The sequence below is a fragment of the Acomys russatus genome, chromosome 29 (genome assembly GCF_903995435.1).
Source record: "Acomys russatus chromosome 29, mAcoRus1.1, whole genome shotgun sequence".
Lineage (NCBI taxonomy): Eukaryota > Metazoa > Chordata > Mammalia > Rodentia > Muridae > Acomys > Acomys russatus.
In genome coordinates this window covers 11,484,055-11,507,102 of record NC_067165.1, presented here as the reverse complement: position 1 = coordinate 11,507,102, position 23,048 = coordinate 11,484,055, and the positions used below count along the sequence as shown (strand labels likewise).

The 23,048-nt window shown below is 39.9% G+C and overlaps 1 protein-coding gene across 1 annotated transcript; it reads left to right on the top strand.

Moving 5' to 3' along the window:
* Positions 1–10,841: 10,841 nt before the first annotated feature.
* Positions 10,842–20,475, top strand: LOC127211542 (cytochrome P450 4A14). Its single transcript, XM_051171446.1, has 12 exons — positions 10,842–11,062; positions 12,115–12,247; positions 12,870–12,914; positions 13,390–13,517; positions 14,707–14,831; positions 15,199–15,353; positions 15,996–16,102; positions 16,183–16,373; positions 16,477–16,610; positions 17,421–17,485; positions 17,605–17,681; positions 20,307–20,475. Exons 1-12 carry the CDS (start codon positions 10,868–10,870, stop codon positions 20,473–20,475), a joined length of 1,524 nt encoding a protein of 507 aa, XP_051027403.1. The 5' UTR covers positions 10,842–10,867.
* The last annotated feature ends 2,573 nt before the right edge of the window (positions 20,476–23,048 follow it).

The window sequence follows — 23,048 nt, the reverse complement described above, 5'->3', positions numbered from 1 at the left end:
ATTATGAACTCCTGTGGGTACAATACCCTAGGTAATTTGTGTTTTCTGTTTTATCTTCATCTTCGTGTTTTGCAGTAGTGAGGGGGGGGTGCTGAATCCAGGACCTCACCAATGCTAGGCAAGTGCTCAGCCACGGAGCTGCGTTCCTAGTCTCCTTTTGATTGCTTACTTCAAGACTGTTCTTCGTTAATTATGCAAGCTGCCGTCGAAGTTGCACTTTTGCCCAGGCGTGCCCTTGAACTTGTGATCTTCTTCCTTCATCCTCCTGAAAGGCTGGGGTGACAAGCCTGTGCCTCTCTGCCTACGTCTGTTGTTTTTCTCTCTCTGTTTAAAAGCAGTTCATTCTTAGGCTAGCATACAGAGCAACGTGCTCCATCCTGCCGTCTATGTACATCTGCTTCCTCATGCTTTGTTCTCAGTTCTTCTTTTGCTTCACACTTGCCCCCTGCCTCAGTTGGTTCCCTTCTGATTTCTTATCACACACACCACACTACCTTCTCCATTTCCCACCTCTCTTAAGATCTCTTCCTCTCCTGTCATGATACCCTTCTTACTTTTGTGACTTGTACACACACGTAGGTAAACAGGCATTGCTGGGGTATGCTGGCCACTAGGCTAGTTGAAAAACAATAAGTTCCAGGTTCAGCAAGGGACATTGCCTCAAAGTATAAGACAAAGAATTATAGAAGAGGGCGCCAAACACCATTCTCTGGCCTCTGTTTATGGGGGCACAGGTGCGCGAACCCACAGGTGTGCACACACACGCACGCACACACACATACCCACTCACTCATGTGTATCATGTCTTATGGTTCAGTTATGGATAGACATTCGGGCAGCTTCCATCCCCTGTCCGTTATGAGTAATGCAGGTATTCCTGCTGTATATTGGTCTGGAGTCCTTTTGGTTTACCCAAGAGTGGTAGAGCTGGGTCCTATGGTAGTCCAAGTTTTAGGTTTTATTTGAGAAACCTCTGTAATAATTTCTATAGTGGCTGCTTAAGTTTACATTCAATGTCAGTAGGGAATAAACGTTTTCTCCCCACAGCTTGCTAGCAATTATTATCATTTCTTTCTCTCTTTAAAAAAATTTGTCCCATAATATCATGTCTGTTCTTTTTTTTTTTTTTCTTTTCTTTTTTTCTGAGACAGGGTTTCTCTGTGTAGCTTTGGCTGTCTTGGAGTTGCTTTGTAGACCAGGCTGGCCTCGAACTCACAGTGAGCCGATCCGCCTGTCTCTGCCTCCCTGAGTGCTGGGATTAAAGGCGTGCACTACCACGCCTGGTACCATTTCTCTTTCTCTCTATTTTAAAAAATATTTTATTATAGTTTATCATCTTACATCCTGATTGTTATCCCCTTGCTTGTATCTTCCTGTTCCCACCCTCCCTCCCTCTTCCGCCCTATTCTCTCCTAATAATCATGCTGACTGTAGTGAGAGGAATTCAAATCAGTTTTAATTAATTTTCCCCTGATGGCTGAGGTTGCTAAACACCTTTTCACATATTTAAAAGCCAGTTGTATTTCTTCTTTGGAGAACCATCTATTCAATTCGTTAGTCCATTTGTTTTTTGGGTTATTTTTTGTGTTTAATTTTTGTAGTTCTGTGTATGTTCTGATGCGTAGTTAGCAAAGGCTTTTGCCATTCTGAAGGTTGTCTCATCCCTCCTCTCCCCACCCCCCAACCACATCCCTCCTTCCACCACCCCTCCCCCTGGGTTAAATGTTTTCCTTGTGACCCTAAAGCTTTTAAAATTCATGTGATGGTATTTGTCATTAGGGGGAATTATTTTCTGGGTTATTGAAATTCTTTTAAGAATATCCTTCTTTACATTATATTTTGAAGTACTTCCTCTCACATTAAGGTCTTTTTTTTTTTTAAGTTTGTTTTTGTGTGTGGCAGGAGATAAGGGTCTAGTTTCACTCTTCTCAATGTGGGTATCCAGTTTTTCCAAATTAGCTAGGTGGCTATAACTATGTGTTCCCCCCCCCCCCCCCCCGGGCCTTGATTCTATTCTACTGTGTGTGTTTTTAGTATTCACCTTTCTTTTTTTGTGACAGCACCATGTTGTTTTTGTTACTATGGTTCTGTAATATAATTTAATGTCCAGTATTGTGGTACTTCCAGATTTTCTTTCTTTTAAAGATCGATTTTGACGCTTTTGAGTCTTTTGTGCACATATATGAATTTTAGTACTATTTTTCTAGTTCTGTAAGGAGAGTCATTGAGATTTTTATGCAGATTGCATTGGATATGTATAGTGTTTCCACTGATATAGTAATTTTCACAATATAAATTCTACTAGTTGGTGAGCATGAGGGTAATTTCATCCTCTGCAGTTTCATTTTTCCGTGTCTTAAAGTTTTCATTGTAGAGGTCTTTCACTTCCTCGGATATGTTTATTCCTTGGATATATTGGTGTTTTGCCTACATATATTTCTGTGCATCGTGTGTGCCCAAGGAGGCAAGGAGAGGACATTAAATCCCCTGGAACTGGACTTAGAGACAATTGTGAGCTGCCATGTGGATGGTGGGAATTAAACCTGGGTCCTCTGGAAGAATAGCAAGTGCTCTTAACACCCGAACCATCTCTTCAGCTCCATAAAATTTTTTTGAAGCTATTGGAAAAAGTATTTCCCCTAACTTATTCCTAAGCAAACTCGTTATAGGTCCATAGAAAAGCTGGTGGGCTTTGCATATTGATCTTCTATCCTGATAGTTTGTGGAAAGCGTTTATTGGGTCTAAGAATTTTCTGGTAGAGTCAATAAAGTATAGAGGTGTGATGTCTGCAAGGAAGGATAATTTGAATTTATTCTTTTCTATTTAAATGCCTTTTGTTTTTCTTTTAAGTTCTATCTAGAACTTCAGGTATTATGTTGAACGAGAGAGGAAGGAGTGAGTACTTTTGTCTTGTTTTAAATTTTAGAGAAAATGATCTCATTTTCCCTTGACTTAATACAATGTTAGCTATGGGATTGTACATTACCCTGTGATTCTATTTCTAGTTTCTTCAGTGCTTTGGATCATGAGAGAATATTGAACTTTGCATCAATTGGAACTGTCAGACGATGTTGCCCTTAGCTTTACTCAGGCGCAGAGTGAGTTTATTAATTTGTGCATGTTGAACCAGTCTTACATCTCTGCAACAAAACCTATTGCATCGTGTTGTAAAGCTTCTTAAAATATTCCTCAATTTGGTTTGCAAAATTTTTATTGAGAATTTTGCATCTGTTCTCATCATGAGAATTAGTTTATAGCTTTTCTTTCTTTTTTTGTGTTCTTCCAGTTTCGACATCAGAGTAGGGCAGGCTTTGTATAACAGAGGGAGCCTGGAAGGTGTTGCTTCCATTCCTATTTCACGGAACAATTGGAGGAGCATTGGTCTCCTCTAAAGGTTTGGTAGAATTCACTGTGAATCCGTCCAATGTCGGGCTTCTCTTTGTTGTAAAACTTAAACAAAAATATTCATTTCTGGGTGTGTGCATGTAGAGTTCAATTTTTGTATTTTTCCTTTACCACATTTTTTCTAGAAAAATGTGAATCTCAATGTTAAAAATAAGTGTTATTTCTAGTAGCACAAGAGAGTTCTTAAAATAAATCATTTCTGTTATTTCCAACAATAGAAAGCTGCTATGGAAACCTTTTTTGTTGTTGCTGTTCTTTTATGACAGGGTCTCTCTGTGTAGCATTGGCTGTCTTGGATTTGCTTTCTAGACCACACTGACCTTGAACTCACAGAGATCCGCCTGCCTCTGCCTCTGCAAGTGCTAGGGTTACAGGCAAATGCCATCATGCCCAGATCTTCTATGAAAATCTTAATGTGCCAATTTACTAAAAATATTATTTAATTATTAAAACAATTATGAATTGTATAATGAATAATGTAATCATATAAGTTCAAATAATGGAGATTTCTGTTTTGTAGCACATGTATGAAAGATTTTGTTTATAATAACTAAAATTGAAGGAGTGTTGGAAAAAGTTGTTCTATTTGAAAGGGCAGTAATATCATATATGTTAAATGTAAGCATTCATAGCTATAAGCTTTCCCCTTAGAACTGCCTTAGCGGTAGCCCAAAGGTTCTAATAAGTGGTGCGTTCACTTTCATTTGGTAATTGCAAATTTTCGTTTCTTCTTTAATTTTTTCACTGACCCACTGTTCATTCAAAAGTATGCTGTTTATTTTCTATGTATTTGTGTCATTTCTACAGTTTTTCTTGCTGTTTACTTATTGTTTTATTGCACTGTGGTCTGAAAAACAACCACAAGAACTTTATTGTGTACTCTTTTTATTTGGTAAGATTTGTTTTGAGACCTAGAAAGTGGTATAGTTTAGATGAGATTCCATGACCTGGTGCAAAAAATGTATATTCTGTATCTGTTGAATAGAATATTCTGTACACATCTGTTAAGTGCATTTGCTGTTTGGTGCACCTTAACTTTCATTTGTTTGGATGTCCTAAACATTTGGGACATATATATTTACAATTGTTGCTTTTTGGTTAGTTGTTCCCCCTATTAATATTAGTGACCTTCTTTATCTCTCCTCATTAATTCTTGTTGAAGTCTACTTCATCAGACAGCAGAATAGCTACCGTAGCTTTTTTCTCAGTTTCCAATCACTGATGTATGCTTTCCTATTTTGTTCTCAGCTTGTAGTGTTATGACCAATAATCTGCATTTCTTGGAAAAAACAGTTGGATTTAGTTTTTAAAATACAGTCAGGTAACTTGCATTTTTTTATTGAAGAGTTGAGGCCACTTATTTTTTTTTTTTAATTATAACAGAGATGTTTACTGATTTTTGTAATTTAGTTGGCTGTTTCTGGCTGGTTGGATTGCTGTTTGTTCTTTACTTTCTTCTCTATTAGGATCAGGAGTTGGTTGTTTTACTGTGTTGGGTACCATGGATTTCCCTAGCTTTCCTTTATCTATTCTTTCGGTAAATTTTATCATTTTTTGAACTGGAAACTGTATTTCTTCCTTGTGTATAATATTTTCAAGTATTTTCTACAGTGCTGGTTTGTTGATCATAAGTTGGCTGGCTGTATGTGTGTGTGTGTGTGTGTGTGTGTGTGTGTGTGTGTGTGTGTGTGTGCGTGCGCGCTCATTTATGACTTTCCTTTCCAGGTCATGAGGTCATGAGTTGAATTCATCTGGTTGTTTGTATATTTGTTAAGGTCATTGGTCATATTTTTCCAGAAAACCTTTGAAATCATCATCTAACATTTACCCATTTCAGCATTTTTGAGTTCAATAGTTGAGGAGAAAGAATCATGTTGTTTTGTTTTTTTTTTATGTTTCTAGCATTTCTTTGATGTGATTTGTACATTTGTTAGTTCGATATTTTTCCATTTTGAAATGGGATCTTCTCATCAAGCATTTTTTGAAAGGTGAGTCCCCAGCATCATTCAGTATCCCTCAGAGAGAAGAAAGCAAACTTTTATCAGCAACACCAAACTACAAAATACACTTAAAATCAAGTAAAGACGAATGTGACCTGAAAACAGCAGTATTATAAAATGTGTTGTAAAGATAATTGTTATTCAGATTAAGTGTAGGAATAGTAAACTAATAACATAAAAGAAGGAAACAGAAATGGAGAGAAACAGAGGAGAAACAAAGTTAAATAAAGGACAGATAAAAGAAGAGCAACGAATGTAACAGAGGGAAGAACAAGACAAGACCTTAGGATGAATAAGAAAGAGGAAAAGAAAAAACAAACAAACAAAAAAGATCCCAAATTAAAAATCAAAATTAGGTAAATTTAAGAGAGGAAATTAAAAAGTCAAAACATGAATGTTAAAGAAGTAACCAGTAAGTGTGTTAGAGAGATGGCCCCACAGTTAGGAGCACTTGTTGCTCTTGCGGAAGACCTAAGTTAGATTCCCAGTACCCACATGGCCGTTCATGATAATTTGTAACTCAAATTCCCGATCTGACATCCCTTTCTAACACTCATAGGTACTAGATACACACATGGTGCACAGACATAAATGCAAGGTGAAATATTCAAACACATCACATAAAATAAAATAAAACTTTAAAAAATTAAAACCACCCCCTTTCCCCCCAAAACCCACCCAACAAAGAAAGCCAGATTAATTAGATGTAAGGGCAGCATAAGGAAGAAAACAGGGTTGAGGAGGATCCAAGAATTAAAAAAAAAAAATATTGCTGTCAACTGAAAAAATGCCTAATTAAGATCAGATGATGAATGAAAGGGAATACTAAAAAACATATTTTTATAAGCAACAGGCTTATTTCCAAGACTTCCTGGACCACACCCCATCAGGCGTGTGGTACTTTAGTTGGAGTTTGTTTCTCAGGAGCTGTGAGAGGGTGGTAAACAGACTCACTTAGCACCGGAAGCAGCTGTGGTGGTTTGAAGACTTTGGGTGGAAAATGGATGTCTGCTAGGTCCATTTGATTTATGATGTCATATAACTTCAGGGGTTCTCTGTCAAGGTTTTTCTTTGTGATGGGAATAACCTATATATTGGTGTACGTAAGATATTGAAATCACCCAGGGTTACTGTGCTGGAGCAAATTTTTGGTTTTAGCTCTATTAGTGTTATGTTTATGAAATTCGGTGCCTCAGTTTTGGTGCATATACGCTTAGTAGACTAAAATTTACTTTAATTTATTTTGTCATTCTTTTTAAAATGGAAGGAAGAAGTGAATTACCACTAGTCACTCATTTTCCTGACGGTTCCCCTACTTTTTAAAAGAAATATTTATTTATGTGCAAGGGTGTTTCGCTTCCTTATGTGTCCGTGTAACACATGCATGTAGTGACCAGGGGCCAGAAGAGGGTATCAAAGCCCTTTGAGTTGGAGCTACTGATGGTTGGCTGTGAGCTGCCATGTGGGTGCTGGGAATAGAAAACAGGTTCCCTGGAGGGCAACCAATGCTCTTAGCTGCTAAACCTGTGAACATGATAGAGTGTGTTATACAGACGAACAACATCAAATCTCCAGCCTCATTTCCTGATATTTTTTTTTAAACAACATTCCCTTGGGGAACTATTATGGGAGAGAGCAGGGCAAGTTCCTTGTACCAGTGCCTGGAATGTAATACCAGCACACGCTGTGTTCGTTATTGCCATGGTAAAAGAAAATGATGAAGAACTCAGATTCAGAGAAGGAAGCAGCCAAAACTAGTATTCAACACTAGCCTTGGATGCCAAAGCTCTTTCCACTACATCCTCCCTTTTCTGCAAGTGAAAAGTAGGAGGTGATCCAAGTAGAGAAGGGGTAATGGTACAAGATGACCCATTCCGTGGGATAGGATCATAATAACTTAGCTAAATATTCACAGCATGACTGAATCTTTCAATCATTCACTCACTCAACAAATATTTGAAGCTGTAAAATGACCACAGAGTGGGGCAAAAGTTCAGACGGATGGAATGTGAACAGCCGCATGTCCCCTCTGCCTTTGGTTTTGACAAGAGCTCAGGATTTCGGGGGGGGGGGGGGGAATATACATGCGTTATGCATGTCGTGCCATGGCAGGAGACAACGTAGGAATGTGTTAGAGAAAAACATTTGAATAGGTGATGGATCAGTTTAGGGGCAAACACATATTCCTGGAAGAGTGAATAAGCTGGCTTTCTAGAGATTCTAGTTGAAATATATTTTGTGTACGCCTCTGTATTCTTCACAGCTTGACTTGATGTAGGGAAGACAATCATGAACGAAGTGAGGACAAGTTCCCCATAGAAGGGCTCATCTCCACCCCCCCTTTTTGTTTCTTTTCTTTTCTTTCTTTTTAAAACTTTTCTCATTTAAAAATAATTTTATGTCTGATGAGTGATTTAATTCTCATACATGCTGAAATTGGCTATAAGCCATCAGTAACATGATGGAAAAAGCACTTTCAGTTCATGTCTCACAGCAAATTTCCCACTCCCTCGATTTTTTAAATTTTTCTTTTTCTTTTTCTTTTTTTTTTTTTACATACACATTCATATTATTACCTATAAATAAAATAAACTACATACAGCAAGAAGAGCCACAAAATAATCAGGGATTATAAAAATGTTACATTCAGAATGTTTTGGCTATTTGTATTTGGCAACCTTGAAGAAAACATCTTTCCTATCTGGGTGAGTCTAAAATTCTGAGTGTAAGTCAATATCTGTCATATCTCATCTTTATCAACTTAAAACATCTATCTAGACCTAAAAACATCTTAACCCCTAAACAAGTAAGGTTAATTGTAAAACTAAACTATCTGGTCTTCAACCCCATCAGAGACTTGAGAAGGAATAAAAATTAATTACCTGAGTAAACCGGAAGTGCAGGTTAGCAGTTTAAAAAAAGAAAGGAAAAGAAAGAAAGAAAGAAAGAAAGAAAGAAAGAAAGAAAGAAAGAAAAGATAGAGACAGATTGCTGCCTGAGCAATCACCCATATGTTTTCAGAACAAAGGAACCAGACACTGACGCTGGATCAGGCCTGACAGGATTCATTCCTCTAAGCATGATGGACGTTGACATCCGTATCCTTCATGTTCCAGCCCCAAGTGCTTCAGGTGTTGTTCCTCATCAGAAGCTCCCAGAACAGCTTCAAAGAAGGTTCCTGATCCCAATTGGTCCAGCATTTCAGACTGTCCCACACAGGACTTCTATTAAGCCTGAAATTTCTCAATATTTAGAAACTGGACCAAAACTGCTATTTCTGTCTTGTTTAACCATTTTCCCCAAATTTATTTGGGCCCCTACAAGGTGTTATTCACCTCAAATCAGCCAGAAAAAAACCTTAAGAGAATGACTCCCCCATTTCCCCTAAAGAGGGTTGGATAGGTTTTTGGTTGCTCTCTTGGGCTACAGATATTTATTTTCATCAGAAGTTGGTTAATAAGTTCTTATTGATCATATTCAGAGAGAAAAGGAGGTTGGACTCAGGCATGTCTCTTTTCCCTTATCTTTCTTTTGTAGGCATGGAGGGATTGAAAAGAAAGAAGGTGGAATATAGAAATATATAGGAATGATAAGACAAAAAGTAGATTACTGAATCTACTACTCAACTTAAGGCCTTAATTGTTACTCACAAATACGGTTATTTTTAATTCATTGGTACAGAATTTTGCATATTGTTGCAAAATAAGTTTAATTTTGATACATTGAAATCGAATTCAAATGTGATACTATTATTCACACATTATATATATTATATGTATATTTCTACTCTAATATGAAGTATTGTACCCATACCACTCAAGTAGAATACAAGATTTACCTCCAATACCTTGAAAGTGCTATTTCAGGCTGTGTAGGATAATTAAATAATACAAGTTAGTTGTTAGCCGATTAACTCATGGTCATGTCAAGTACTAGTCTAATTTTATCACAAGAATATAATTCCAGGTTTAACATATAGATACGATTCTATAGCTATATAAGGTAAAATAGAAAGGTAAGGTATTCAAACACCTCAGAGACCTACGGAACATGGCATTTAAATGTTTTTTTTTTTATTATTATTTTAAAGATTCTTTGACAACAAGGCAGGTTAACTTCTGGCAACACCCAGCCTTACCCCAAAGAAGGCGATAAACATGTAAGAATCTCCTTATGGAGATGGCTTCAACTGTGGCAAACCGGCCACTGGGCAAAATGTTCTGTTTTGGCCACAGACAGAATTATGCCGAAAAATGGGCAACCTTGGATGCAAGTAGAGTCGACAGCCAAACTCTGCCAAGACAGGGGAAGCAGGTCCTCAATAGTTCCTGCCTCACAAATACACCTATCAGATATACAGGGCCAGGAGGCTGAAGATGATATTGCAACTTTTTATTTTAAAATATATTATTTATTTATTTATTTATTTATTTTCATAGAATATATATTTGATCACGTTCCTCCCCTCCCCCAAGCTGCTCCCAGTTCCTTCTGGCATTCTTACACACCCAACATTATATTGAAGACTAGGCTCATGACCAAAACATTGCTTCTCTAAGTATAATCTCCATGAATTTATTAGAAACCATCTCATCACTGTCTAGTTGATGGGCTAGTAATCTTTCTAGACCTCATTTTTCAATTTTTGCTTCCTTCATCCTGGGTGGACATTTAATTTTTTCCAGGCAAGCCATAACATGTACAATTACAATGATTTCATTTTTAGAATTTGCCCAATCAGAGCTCAAGAAATATGTCTTAAATTGATGAATGTCTGAATAAGCGATTTGCATTTTATGTATGTGGTAAAGAAAGGTATTTTTATCCAACCCAACCAAGATAAAGAGGCACAGAAAGAATGTGTAGCAGGCTACGTATGTGGTGAGGCTATCCTCACCTTTTGGCACATTCATCCTGCATCACAACCAGAAAGTGGCTGTGACAATCCCCGAGGAAATGTAAGAAAGAGCTGGAATTGGAGTCCAGATAATGAGTCGCTATGTGCAGAAACTCTCAGCCACTACACTCACGTCAACACATCAATTTACTCATTGTCATCACTCTCACCCTGAAGTTATGAAAATGGTACACGCAGCTATACCTATTAAACGTTTGATAAATTAGAATATGAATCTCTTAATATCAAGGTTAATATCATTTGACTCTTCCTCATCAACTAAGATACTACATAACACATAATAGGTCTTCAATAAATATCTGTGAGCAGTGCAGAGACAGGAAAGTGGGTACATACATAGATATTACCAAGATCAGCAGCCAGAGCATTGTTTTTTTTTACTATTTACCAAGGTTGGTGTTATAGATTAATAAATTTGGATCCTGAGGTCAATGTCTATTTTACCCATTCTCCCTCCCACAGGTAGGTGGATCTGCCTCCTCATGAGTTAAATGTGAATGTTCCAAAGGTTTAGTGACATTAGAGACCCAGGAGCCACCGACCATGGGTTTCTCTGTATTTAGTCCCACCGGAAACCTGGATGGTGTCCCTGGGTTCTTCCAAGTGGTCTTTCTGCTAAGCCTATTTCTTGTGCTGTTCAAGGTAGTCCATTTCTACCTGCAGAGGCAGTGGATGCTCAAAGTCTTCCAGGAGTTCCCGACCATGCCCTTCCACTGGCTTTTGGGGCACAACATGAAGGTAGGAAGGAGGGAGAGAGTGGAAGAGTAGGAAAGCCCAGAGTTCTGGTAGTTTAGCATCAGAGCACAGGGCAGTGTGCTGTGTGAGGAGCACATGGTTTCTGAAGAACGCTGGGTGTATTTTTAATGGTGAGCTTGCCTTAACCATGCAAAGCACACTCGTTTAAGAAGATGTTTGTTGACAATAGATTTAACTCTCAGGATTTGCCAGGGCTTGGGAAAACAGCCGACCTTTATGGAGTGGGTGTGTGACGCCAGTTACGGAGAACAAATATTTAGGCTGTGAGAACTTTGAGAAGTGACGACTTGAGGCTATGCTGTCTATCAGTTTCTTCTGAGATTAAAACAGCCCATTTTTGGAGGGAAACTTGTGATTACTATATAGTATGTTTTAAAGAGATGTAAAAAAAATTCCACCCAGAAAGGAAGCCCCTTAAGAGAAAGGCTTTCTACCAGGGAGGTGAAACATTTGATCCTGCGCAGAAGCTCCTTAAGTTCAGGAGGCAAATAATTCAAAGGCTTCATGAAGTCCCTGAAACTGGATGATTCACTACCCTTCCCCATCTCTAAGGGCATATAAGCAGTAAGAAAGGCTTATTATGCTACTAGCCCTCAGTAAAGTATAGTTTGGTAAGGGGCTGCCTGAAGAGGCACTCAGTGAGGGACCACAAACTAGCTATATGGAAGAACAGATACATTTAGAGGTACTACAGAATGCTGAGGCGCTTACCTTGATAGCTTCTCTGAGGAGGCTTAGCTCCATATAACAAGGCAAGGCTACAGGATCTGGCCAGGGCAAGTTCTTGGACACAGCAAAAGTTTGGATGAAAAAAAAAGAAAGAAAGAAAGAAAGGAAGGAAGGAAGGAAGGAAGGAAGAAAGGAAGAAAGAAAAAGAAAACCGGGATCACCAAACTGGCCCAACTTTCTACATTTTCCTGAACATTCCAGAGCTATGGCCCTGTGATGTCCTGCCTCTCCCATACCACACAAAGTTCTAGATGTCAAAGAACATTTTCGTTTATTTGTCTTTTCCTTGGTGTCTGTTTCCAAAGGACGAGGAGCTTCAGCAGATTCTAAAATGGGTGGAGAGATTTCCAAGTGCCTGCTTACACTGGCTCTCGGGGAGCAATGCACGAGTCCTGTTGTATGACCCTGACTATGTAAAGGTGATTCTGGGGCGATCAGGTGAGAGTCCAATCTCTTGGCAGCTGTAGCATATCTGCTGTCCAGTGTTCACTCCCGAGTCTGTGAAGTTTTTGAAAAGAGTGACAAAATCATACTTACTATTCTCCCTGTGCAAAGACCAACACACTTGCATAGTTTACAACACGTAAAATAGAAGCGCAGGTCTTAATTTCTTTTTTCTTTTTCTTTTTTTAAAAACAAACTGAGTTGATTTGCTTTTAAAAGTTTCCCAAACATTACAGTGACAGAGACATTCAGCTGCTGGTACAATGAAGTCTGCCTTCCTAAGTCTAGAAAGAAATGGGAGATCATGTGAGGTGATAGGAAACAGCTGTTAGCTAAAATCCACCAAGAACCAGTGACACGGTTGCTGAGATGGCTCAGATGGTAAAGGGGTTTGCTGCTGAAGCCCCATGGACTGACTTAGAGCCCTGAACCCCACATTGAAGATGGGAAGAAGGAACCAAGTCCACAAAGGTATCTTCTGAACTCCACACATGTGTCACCTGCACATGCAAATAAGAAAAAGTTTTAACTTTCTAAAAAAACTAAAGTATTCATAAAAGCTTACAGGTTGATAGGATCCCCTTGCCTGGTCCTCAAAATCTGCCTTACTTTTCAGATCCAAAGGCTTCTGGTATTTACAATTTCCTTTTACCTTGGATTGGTAAGTATGTTAACATAAAGTGTTTTCTGGACTGCTCTTTGGCTAATGGAAAACAATGGGTACCTGGCCACAAGTATCATGATCCATCTCTAAACCAAGCTTTATTTCTGTTCTAGTCAGCCCGCAGTCCTTCCTAACCCTGGTGTGATTGTGCATGATACCTAGTTTCTCACATACCGTTTCCTCAGACATTCATTGCCAGACATTATCTATGTCCTTCTTGACCTGATCCCAACACATCTTGTTCCTTTATTTTACCTCTGGCTTAGGCACAGAAGATTTATCAGACAAACTGGAAGTCTCACTTTCCATGTCTTAGTCTAAACAAACAAACAAACAAACAAACAAACAAAAATCCCTCCATTACTGGAATTTTCTTTCCATGTTTTGTTCCGAAATATCCAACTTAAATGACCCCAGGGTACCTTTGATTCCACCTCTCCCAGACACATTCATATACCAGTCTCCGGCACAGGTTACGGCTTGCTCCTGTTGAATGGGAAGAAATGGTTCCAGCACCGGCGGATGTTGACCCCAGCCTTCCACTATGACATCCTCAAGCCCTACATCAGAATCATGGTGGACTCTGTCAATATAATGCTAGTGAGTTGCTCTGTCTCTTTCTCACTTCATTACACCTGCTCACAGCAAACTCACAATGACCCCCAACTTAAACAAGTTCCACGCAGTCATGTAGACTAGTAACTCACACCATTGCTGGAAAGTAAGTGTCCATCAAATGCATAAAAAGAAGAACTGCTGCTCAGCAGGTTGTAGTCACACTCTTCAGAGAGCAGTTTGGTAAGTATAGGACCAAGTTTTTACCACAGTGGAAAAGACGCATATAGTATAGACATCTTTCTGTGGTGGGACTAAGAACAGCAGCATCAAGATGTTATAAGACAGGAATTTCTTGGACCCCAGAGCCACTATGTGATGTGGAGTGACTTACAAGAAACATAGATACAAAGTCCACATCGAAAAGTCTAGTTCACTATCTGAAAACAAAGGGGCTATTTTTTTTTTTTTGGCATTTTTTAAAAATTTTATTTTATTTTATTTTTTTATTAATTTATTCTTGTTACATCTCAATGTTTATCCCATCCCTTGTATCCTCCCATTCCTCCCCCCCCCCGCCATTTTCCCATTATTCCCCTCCCCTATAATTGTTCCTGAGGGAGATTACCTCCCCCTGTATATTCTCATAGGGTATCAAGTCTCTTCTTGGCTACCTGCTGTCCTTCCTCTGAGTGCCACCAGGTCTCCCCATCCAGGGGACATGGTCAAATGTGAGGCACCAGAGTACGTGAGAAAGTCATATCACACTCTCCACTCAACTGTGGAGAATATTCTGACCATTGGCTAGATCTGGGAAGGGGTTTAAAGATTACCTCCTGTATTGTCCTTGGCTGGTGCCTTAGTTTGAGCGGGACCCCTGGGCCCAAATCTGCCTATCATAATGTTCTACTTGTAGATTTCTAGGACCCTCTGTATCCTTTTATTTTGCTATTCTCAAAGGGGCCATTTTTATAAACTGAAAGATTACACTTGTTTCGAAAAACAATCAAATAATAATTGTACCGTGTGAGGAAATGTGGTCTGTTTTGTTATAGAGTTTGGAAGAAGCAGGTATCAGATTATAAACATTTACTTCATGCTATTAATTTGATAGAAGCATACGAGCTTAATGGTGAGCAATTTAGGACTGATTATCTGAAGATAAAGAGGAAAGTCTTAGTATAAACACAGGTCTTCTGAAGAAAATGAAGTAATTGTCTCATTCTCACCACAGGACAAATGGGAGAAGCTTGATGACCAGGACTACCCCCTGGAGATCTTTCACGATATCTCCTTGATGACACTGGACACTGTCATGAAGTGTGCTTTCAGCCACCAGGGCAGTGTCCAGTTGGATGAGTGAGTGACAACACTTCTTTTATAGTCTTTGGTCTTATCACTTCATAAGGGCTTGGTAAGCAGTAAGCACGGCAGCTAAGACAGATCCCTCCACAAAAAGCAAGATTCTCACCCAGCCCTAGGCCAAGATCTAATTTCAAACCAGAACCAAACCAGCCCTGGGAAGACACTGTAGAGCCGGCAGCAATTGTGGGAGCTCAGTTGTCCATCCATTTTCTTAAGTTCCAAGGGTCAAAAGACTTTTAAGACAGAAATGATATGTGCCTTGGTAATGCATTTTCCACAGTTGTAAGGAGGACTATAAAGAGCCAACTCTATTCTTAGGTCTGACACTCTAATACCAGTGCACTGTATCTCCCGTCCTCAGAAATTCCAGGTCCTACACCAATGCTGTCAGTGATCTGAACAGCTTGACCTTCTTTCGAATAAGAAATGTCTTTTATAAGAACACCACCATCTACAGCATGTCCTCTGATGGCCGTTTGTTCAACAGTGCCTGCAAGATCGCTCATGAGCATACAGGTTCTGTCTTCCCAACCCTCCTGTCTGTCTTCCTTTGTCAGGTTCATTGCCCCCCCCCAGCCCCCAACAAATGATGAACTATCTCAGACATAGTGAGTTTACCAGCAGCCTCAGCAGGTCTTAAGACACTCATGTTAGTTACTACAAAGATACAAGTTTGGGCTGGGCGTGGTGGTGCACGCTTTTAATCCCAGCACTTGGGAGGCAGAGGCAGGTGGATCTCTGTGAGCTCGAGGCCAGCCTGGTCTACAAAGCTAGTCTAGGACAGCCAAGGATACACAGAGAAACCCTGTCTCAAAAAAAAAAAAAAAAAAAAAAAAAAAAAAAAAAAAAAAAAAAAAAAAGAAAAGAAAAAAAAAAGATACAAGTTTGGGGAGCTAGGACCTTGGCACATTACAAGAACTACCAGTTTCATTACATTGGGTAACACTGGATGAGGCCCATCCAACAGCCTTCAACTTAGCTTTTTGTCCCATGATCCTAATTGGAGGGTTGAGGTATATGAGATTGTGTAGACTTCAAATCATGACCAAATTCCCATCTGCACATGCATCTGGGCCACCGTTGGACACACAGACTGGGTTCAGGGAGCCTGTGAACTACAGGAGCTCTGGTTGTCTGACAAATGCTGTCATGGAATAGATGGGGTGATCAAGATGAGGAAGGCTCAGCTGCAGAATGAGGAAGAGCTGCAGAAGGTCAGAAAGAAGAGGCGCTTGGATTTCTTGGACATCCTCTTGTTTGCCAAAGTGAGTGGGGGTGCAAGGGTAGGGTTTGTCCCAGAAACAGATTAGCTACCAACTCTGCTGTCACCTGTACATTTACTCAGATGGAGGATGGGAACAGCTTGCCTGATGAGGACCTGCGTGCAGAGGTGGACACATTCATGTTTGAGGGCCATGACACCACAGCCAGTGGACTCTCCTGGATTTTCTATGCTCTGGCCTCCCACCCTGAGCACCAACAGAGATGCAGAGAGGAGGTGCAGAGCATCCTGGGTGATGAGACCTCTATCAGCTGGTGAGAAAAACTCAAGATGAGGGAGACCCATGTCTTGTTATAGGGAAGACCTTCCTTCTGGTCTTTCCAGATCTGGGTGACTTTCAGATGGGCCTAATTTCAGGGAACACCTAGACCAGATGCCCTACACCACCATGTGCATCAAGGAGGCCCTGAGGATCTACCCACCTGTACCAGCTATCAGCAGAGAGCTCAGCACACCTGTCACCTTACCTGATGGACGCTCCTTACCCAAAGGTAACTAAAACCAGTCACCTACATCCTCACATATGTGTCCGTTGTCCCACTAAATTAGATCCTTATGTTGAAGTTGAGATGAGGTTATAAAGTTGAGACTGAGAGTATCTTCTGAAAAAAAAAATGCCACGCTCTAGTTAAATGTGATTCTCAGTCTTGAAATTACAGTCACTTAAGATACTTGGGTTGAGAAAGAATGGCAAAAGTCTTGTGGTGATAAGGTTTTCTCATGAATAAAGGCCAAAGAAAATGATAAGGTAATCCTGTATGTAGCTATAATGTCTCCCAGTCTCTCAGGAAACTTTGAGATGCTGAAAGAGAGGAGCTGGTGATAAATTCAGAGTGCCTTCTTGTCGCAGGAAAACACAGATTAACAAACTCATCATTGGATATGATCCCACCTCTGCCACACCCAAAGAGTATAAACATGAGAAAAGATAATGGGCCTCACTGAGAATTTAGTATTTCATGTGAAGAAATGGGCATAAAACAGTGCCTTTGCGGGTGGTTATGTGAGCTAATGTATGTTCTGCAGTGGTGGATGTCAGACATTTAATGACTACATGTTGTCACTTTACTTACTAGAAGCAGGATACCACCAACACTTGTTTGATGTCACCACCAGGTTTATGGTTTTCTAATGCATCTTTTACTAAACTCTCCATCCCCAAAGGATCATTAGCTTCAAGTGATGACTCCTTATATACAGGCCATTTGTACATGCAGGTCTCCTATTGGGCACGTGTCTAAAACCCTATTTCTTTGGCTTAATTATGTTTCACTCCATGTCTTCTTCCCTTCCCTCACCAGGTGTCACAGTCACAATGTCCATTTATGGCCTTCACCATAACCCAAGTGTGTGGCCAAACCCAAAGGTATGAAAGCCCTGAGAAGAGAGAAGGACCATGCAATTGCAACTTTAGACATTCTGTATCCTTTTGCATTGTAGATGGGCTTGACTCCCTTTCATCCTATCCCTTTGCTTTCTCTGCAGGTGTTTGACCCCTCTAGATTTGCACCAGATTCTTCTCGGCACAGCCATGCTTTCTTACCCTTCTCAGGAGGAGCAAGGTGAAGGGAAAGGGTTGAAGGGAAAGGATGGAGGGTTGGCACATATTCATAATTTAAATTTGTTTTTTATTTTTTAAAATAATTTTTATTTATGGTCATTTGTGTCCCTGTGTTGTCTACATGTATGTATCTCTGTTGGCATATGTGGGCAGAGGTATCATGTATTTGTGCCAAAAGGAAAGATGGCAATTTGGTATACCACAGAGGGTTTTTTTAAACCCACTCTCCTGGTGGCCACTGAAACATCTATATTTTAAAAAATAGTATATTCTGGTATTTTAACAAAATATGAACTTTATATTTCAGAATTACATTTCTTATGAAAATTAAATCAAGAACTTTTAGTGTTCAATTATCTTAAAGAGTGAATTTTTCTTTCTCAAAATTCTCATTATAGGCTAAAAGCTTTTCTTGTTAATTCAACAGCTGGATGCTTCTACGAATCTTTAAAATATATGTACCTATAAATATATGTTAAGTATTATAATGTGACATATTTAAAATTCTAGAAACTGTATGGGCTCTTGTGTTAAAGTTATACATATATATGAGTTCACAGTTCATTGTAGGTTGGACATCAGTGGCTGTCATCACACATTTTTTTGCTTCTAGCCTTACAAAAATTTTGCTGCATGTACAAATTTTTACAACTTGTATATACTTTCCCAATTTTTAAAGCTATGCGTGCAAGGATGGAACTTCAGTGAACATGCCTGGTTTATGTATTCCAGTGGTGACAAAAAAGCAGGAGTGGGGACATTAAGTAGCTCTTGAGAAAGCCCCGTTGAGTGATGATGCCTGTCGTAGCTGACGTGTGCAATGTCAGACAGCTGAGTGAGACAATCAGCTAACAGGCTGCTGTGGAATCCACAAAGTCTACAGGACTCATCTTGTAGGACACAGATTCCCCAAAACTTCTTAAGGTTTTGATACAATGGTCTTCATGAATTAAAATGTCTCTAGGGATTCCATGGAGGATAAAATTAAAGCTAAGATATTTTTTCTGATTCACCAATTCCATAAAACCTACAGTACTGAATAAACTCCCATAGGACATCTTAATGCATGGCATCCCACCAGAAGACAGATGACAGGGTTTATCCCATGGTTAAGGATTTCATTTTAACCAGCTAAAAGCAAGCTGGAGCCGTTCGAGGGTAGGAGAGTTGTGGGTAGTTAGGTCCCTAGGTCCTCTGTGCATATTATGTTATTTTTTAAATTCAGCTCAACTAATTCAAATGCAAAAGTGTTGTAAAACCATGCTTTTCTGCCATGCCGCTTGCTGAGACAGGAATACAGAAGTGTAGGCTTTGATCCTGGCTTAGCAACAGGACCGGAAGAGTATGTCGTCAAACCCCTACTCTTGGTGCAGCCATCATTCGTTTTTTCTGTCTTTCACTCACGCATCACTCATTGACGGTTTATGAGAAGTTACACATTTCTTGCTGTCTTATAACCCGAAGTGTGGTGGATCCTTGAGTAAAGCTACCTTAGAGTCTAGGATGAGATGGAGTGCCAGCAGAGGACATAGAGCTGACTGGCTCTTAGCTTATTCCTTTGGATGTGGTAGTGAGAGGGAAGAGATGCATTACTGGTGACGTCAGCAGTATGAGCTCAAGTGGGAAGTGGGGCTAGACAGATAAGAGATGGTGACTCAACAAACCCAAAGGAAGTGTGGTGAGCCCCCGGGGCATCTGGACACTGCTCTACTCATGGAGTGCAGAGGAGGAGGTGTGTGCAGAGAGTGGTTATGGAGAACAAAAGACTAAGATAGGACATTGAAAAGGCAAGTAAGGATTTTTTTTGGGGATAAAAGTAGATGGCTGCAGATGATGGTTATCTGTGGGAATGAGGAATTGGAGCCTGAAAACTGAGTGAGAGGAAGATGGCAGAGCAGCTTGAAGATGCCCAATCAGATGCGTTCACCAGAAGCTCCTACAACCAACATCTGATCACCATTCTAGGATGAGTGCACATTTATACATAGATACTCTCTCCAGATAGCCACCTCCTCCTCCTCATAGTGCCCTCAATAGGAGTACTCACAGTGGAGGTCCAAAATTGTTAGTAGAGAGAGCTGGCTAAAAAATGATTACTTCATTAAACAGCTCGTGTGCTTGGAGTCTATGTCCCACAGTGCTGGCACTGTTCAGGTGACATTCCCTACACCTGAGAACAGGACTAGGGTCAGAGATAGTCCTATGCAGAAAGACAAGGGCTATGGGCTGGAGAGATGGCTCAGTGGTTAAGAGCACCGCCTGCTCTTCCAGAGGTCCTGAGTTCAATTCCCAGCAACCACATGGTGGCTCACAACAATCTATAATGCGATCTGATACCCTCTTCTGCAGATAAAGCACTCATATGCAATAAATAAAAATTAAGTAAATCTTTAAAAAAAAAAAGAAAGAAAGAAAGACATGGGCTTGAGGTGGTTGTGTGACTTATAAGGAAAGTCATCTCAAAGCAGGGGAATGATTTAGGTGTGTCCCCTATAATGAAAATGATTAGGCTGGTACCATGAAGGAGACACTAATGCCCTTAAGGACTGAGGCTCAAGGAACAATGCTCACTGCACCCAGAACAGGTCTCAGGTCACATCTCACTTCATGTCTTTTCTTGGTTCAGGAACTGCATTGGGAAACAGTTTGCCATGAACGAGCTGAAGGTGGCCGTGGCCCTGACCCTGCTCCGCTTTGAGTTGTTGCCAGATCCCAGGAGAGTCCCAGTCCCTGTTGCAAGACTTGTGTTGAAGTCCAAGAATGGGATCCACCTGTGCCTCAAGAAACTAAGCTAATTCTTGTGGAGAAAAAGGACAGCTCTGCAGGCCTGTTGCCTGCAATACTTTGTACTTGTCACCACCTTTATCCCTGGCTTATTTATATCTACAGCTTTCTCTCTGACCCATGTCCCTCAGCTTTCTGTAGTGTCTCCTGTCATTTTTCTGCCCTTATTTCTCTAGATTTCCTCCAGAAATCTTGTGCATGTACCTGTTTGTCACCTGACTGTATCTCTGACTGGCCATATAGCCCCCGAACACAAGTCTTCCAGGCTATTTACCCTTGAGAACCATCACCTTGACAGAGGAAGAGATATTTTAAAGGGAGACACTGGTGTCTCTCCATTCGGCTATCAGACTCTTGAGACAATGGATTCCATGAAGTAAAATATTCTTAGTAATCACATAATGGGAGAAAGTTAACCCTCAAAATCTTCCCACCCCTCACACTATTAATAATATTCTGCCATACTTGTAGACAGGATCCTAGCACAACAGTTATCCAAGTGGCTTCATTCAGCAGCTGATGGAAACAAATGCAAAGACCCACAGCCAAACATTAAGTGGAGCTGGGGATTCTTATGGAAGAGGCGGAGGCAGGAGTGAAAGAGCCAGAGAGGTCAAGGACACCACAAGAAAACCTACAAAAACAATTGATCTGGGCTCATAGGGGCTCAGAGAGACTAAACCTCCAACCAGAGAGCATCCTTGGGACCGGCCTTGGCCCCCTACATATATGTAACAGATGTGAACCTTGGTCTTCAGGTCAGTCCTCTAACAACTGGAACAGGGGCTGTCTCTGACTCTGTTGCCTACCTTTGAACATTTTCTCCCTAACTGGGCTGCCTTGTGTAACCTCAATAGGAGAAGACGCGCCTCGTCCTACTGTGGCTTGATATGGCAAGGTAGGCTGATATCCATGGGAGGCCTCCCTTTTCTGAGGAGAAAGGGAGTGGAGAAAAGGAGGAGGTGTGGTGAGAGAGAAGGACTGGGAGGAGAGGAAGAAGTGGAAACTGGGAAGGATGTAAAGTAAATTAATTAATTTTCTAATGAAAACGAGAACACTGAAAATCTGGCACCAGCTAATGGAGGAACTAGTCTTACAGGAAAAGATTTTACGTACTTCTGTTTGTCTCATGGTAACACTAAGGAGTTTTCTGATTTTTAACCTGGTCTTATTTGTTTAGAGTGCTCTAAGTATTCGGTTTAGTGATTTGTAGAATTTCTATTAAAGTCTCGTGACCTGGACCTGGATTCTTTTGTGACAATGGCACTAACTATAATGAAGGATGTTCAACACCTGTGCACCAATTATGTGGGCACCGAAGTTCATAAGTCACTACTACAGTTAAAATCCCAGATTGACCCCCACATAGTGATGGTAGGTGACTTCAATACCCCACTTTCACCTGTAGACAGGACATCCAGACAAAAGTATACTAAATTTCTGAAGCTAAACAATTTCATTAACCAAACAGACCAAACAAATACTTTCAGAGCACAAGAGAATAGAATTTTTTTTCTCAGCACCTCATGAAACTTTTTCCAAACTAATCACATGCTGGACACACAGCAAGTCTCAACCAATAGGATAAAGTTGAAATAACACTTTGCATCCTATATTATTGCTGTAGATGAAAGCTGAATATAACAAACAATCAAAAAACAGAAAGCCAAAAACTCATGGAAGATGAACAACTTGCTACTGAACAAAAAATGGGTCAAGATAGAAATCAAGAAGAAATATAAACTTAAAAAATATTTCAATAAAGATAAAAACACAACATATCTGCACCTATGGGACATAATAAAGGCAGTGTAAGAGGCATATTTATACCACTAAGTGCCTATAAAAAATGTTGAAGAGATCTAATATTAGTAATTTAGCAGTATACATGAAAGCTCTAGAATAAAAAAAGAAAGAAAAACAGTGCTCAAATCAACTGTAGACCTAGAGCCCCTAGTGAAATAGAAACAATCATGAAAAGCCTCACAAAACCCCCAAAAGCCCAAGGCCAGATTGTTTTAGCACAGAATTCTACCACACATTCGATTAATTCCACAAAATAGAAACAGAAGGGACACTGCCCAATTAATTTTTCAAGGCCACAGTTACCTTGATACCCAAATCACATAAAGATCCAAAGAAAGAGAATTACAGACCAATTTTTCTTATAAACATATTTGCAACAATTCTCAGTAAAATACTTGCAAGCCAAATTCAAGGACACATAAAAAAGATAATCACTATGATCAATTAGGCTTCATTCCAGATCTGCAGGGACAGTTCACCATACATAATTTTATAAATATAATCCACCATATTAAAAAACTGGGCACTAAAAAAACATGATTATTTCACTGCATCCAGTAAAGGCCTTTGGCAAGCTCCAACACCGTTTCATAACAAATCCTGGAGAAACTAGAGATACAAGGGACATGCACCAATACAATAACCGCAGTTAACAGATAGCTCACATCAAACATCGACCCAAATAAAGAGAAACTCAAAGCATTTCCATTAAAAACAAGGCAAGGTTGTCCACCCTCTCCATACCTATTCGATATTATATTTAAATTTTCAGCTAGAT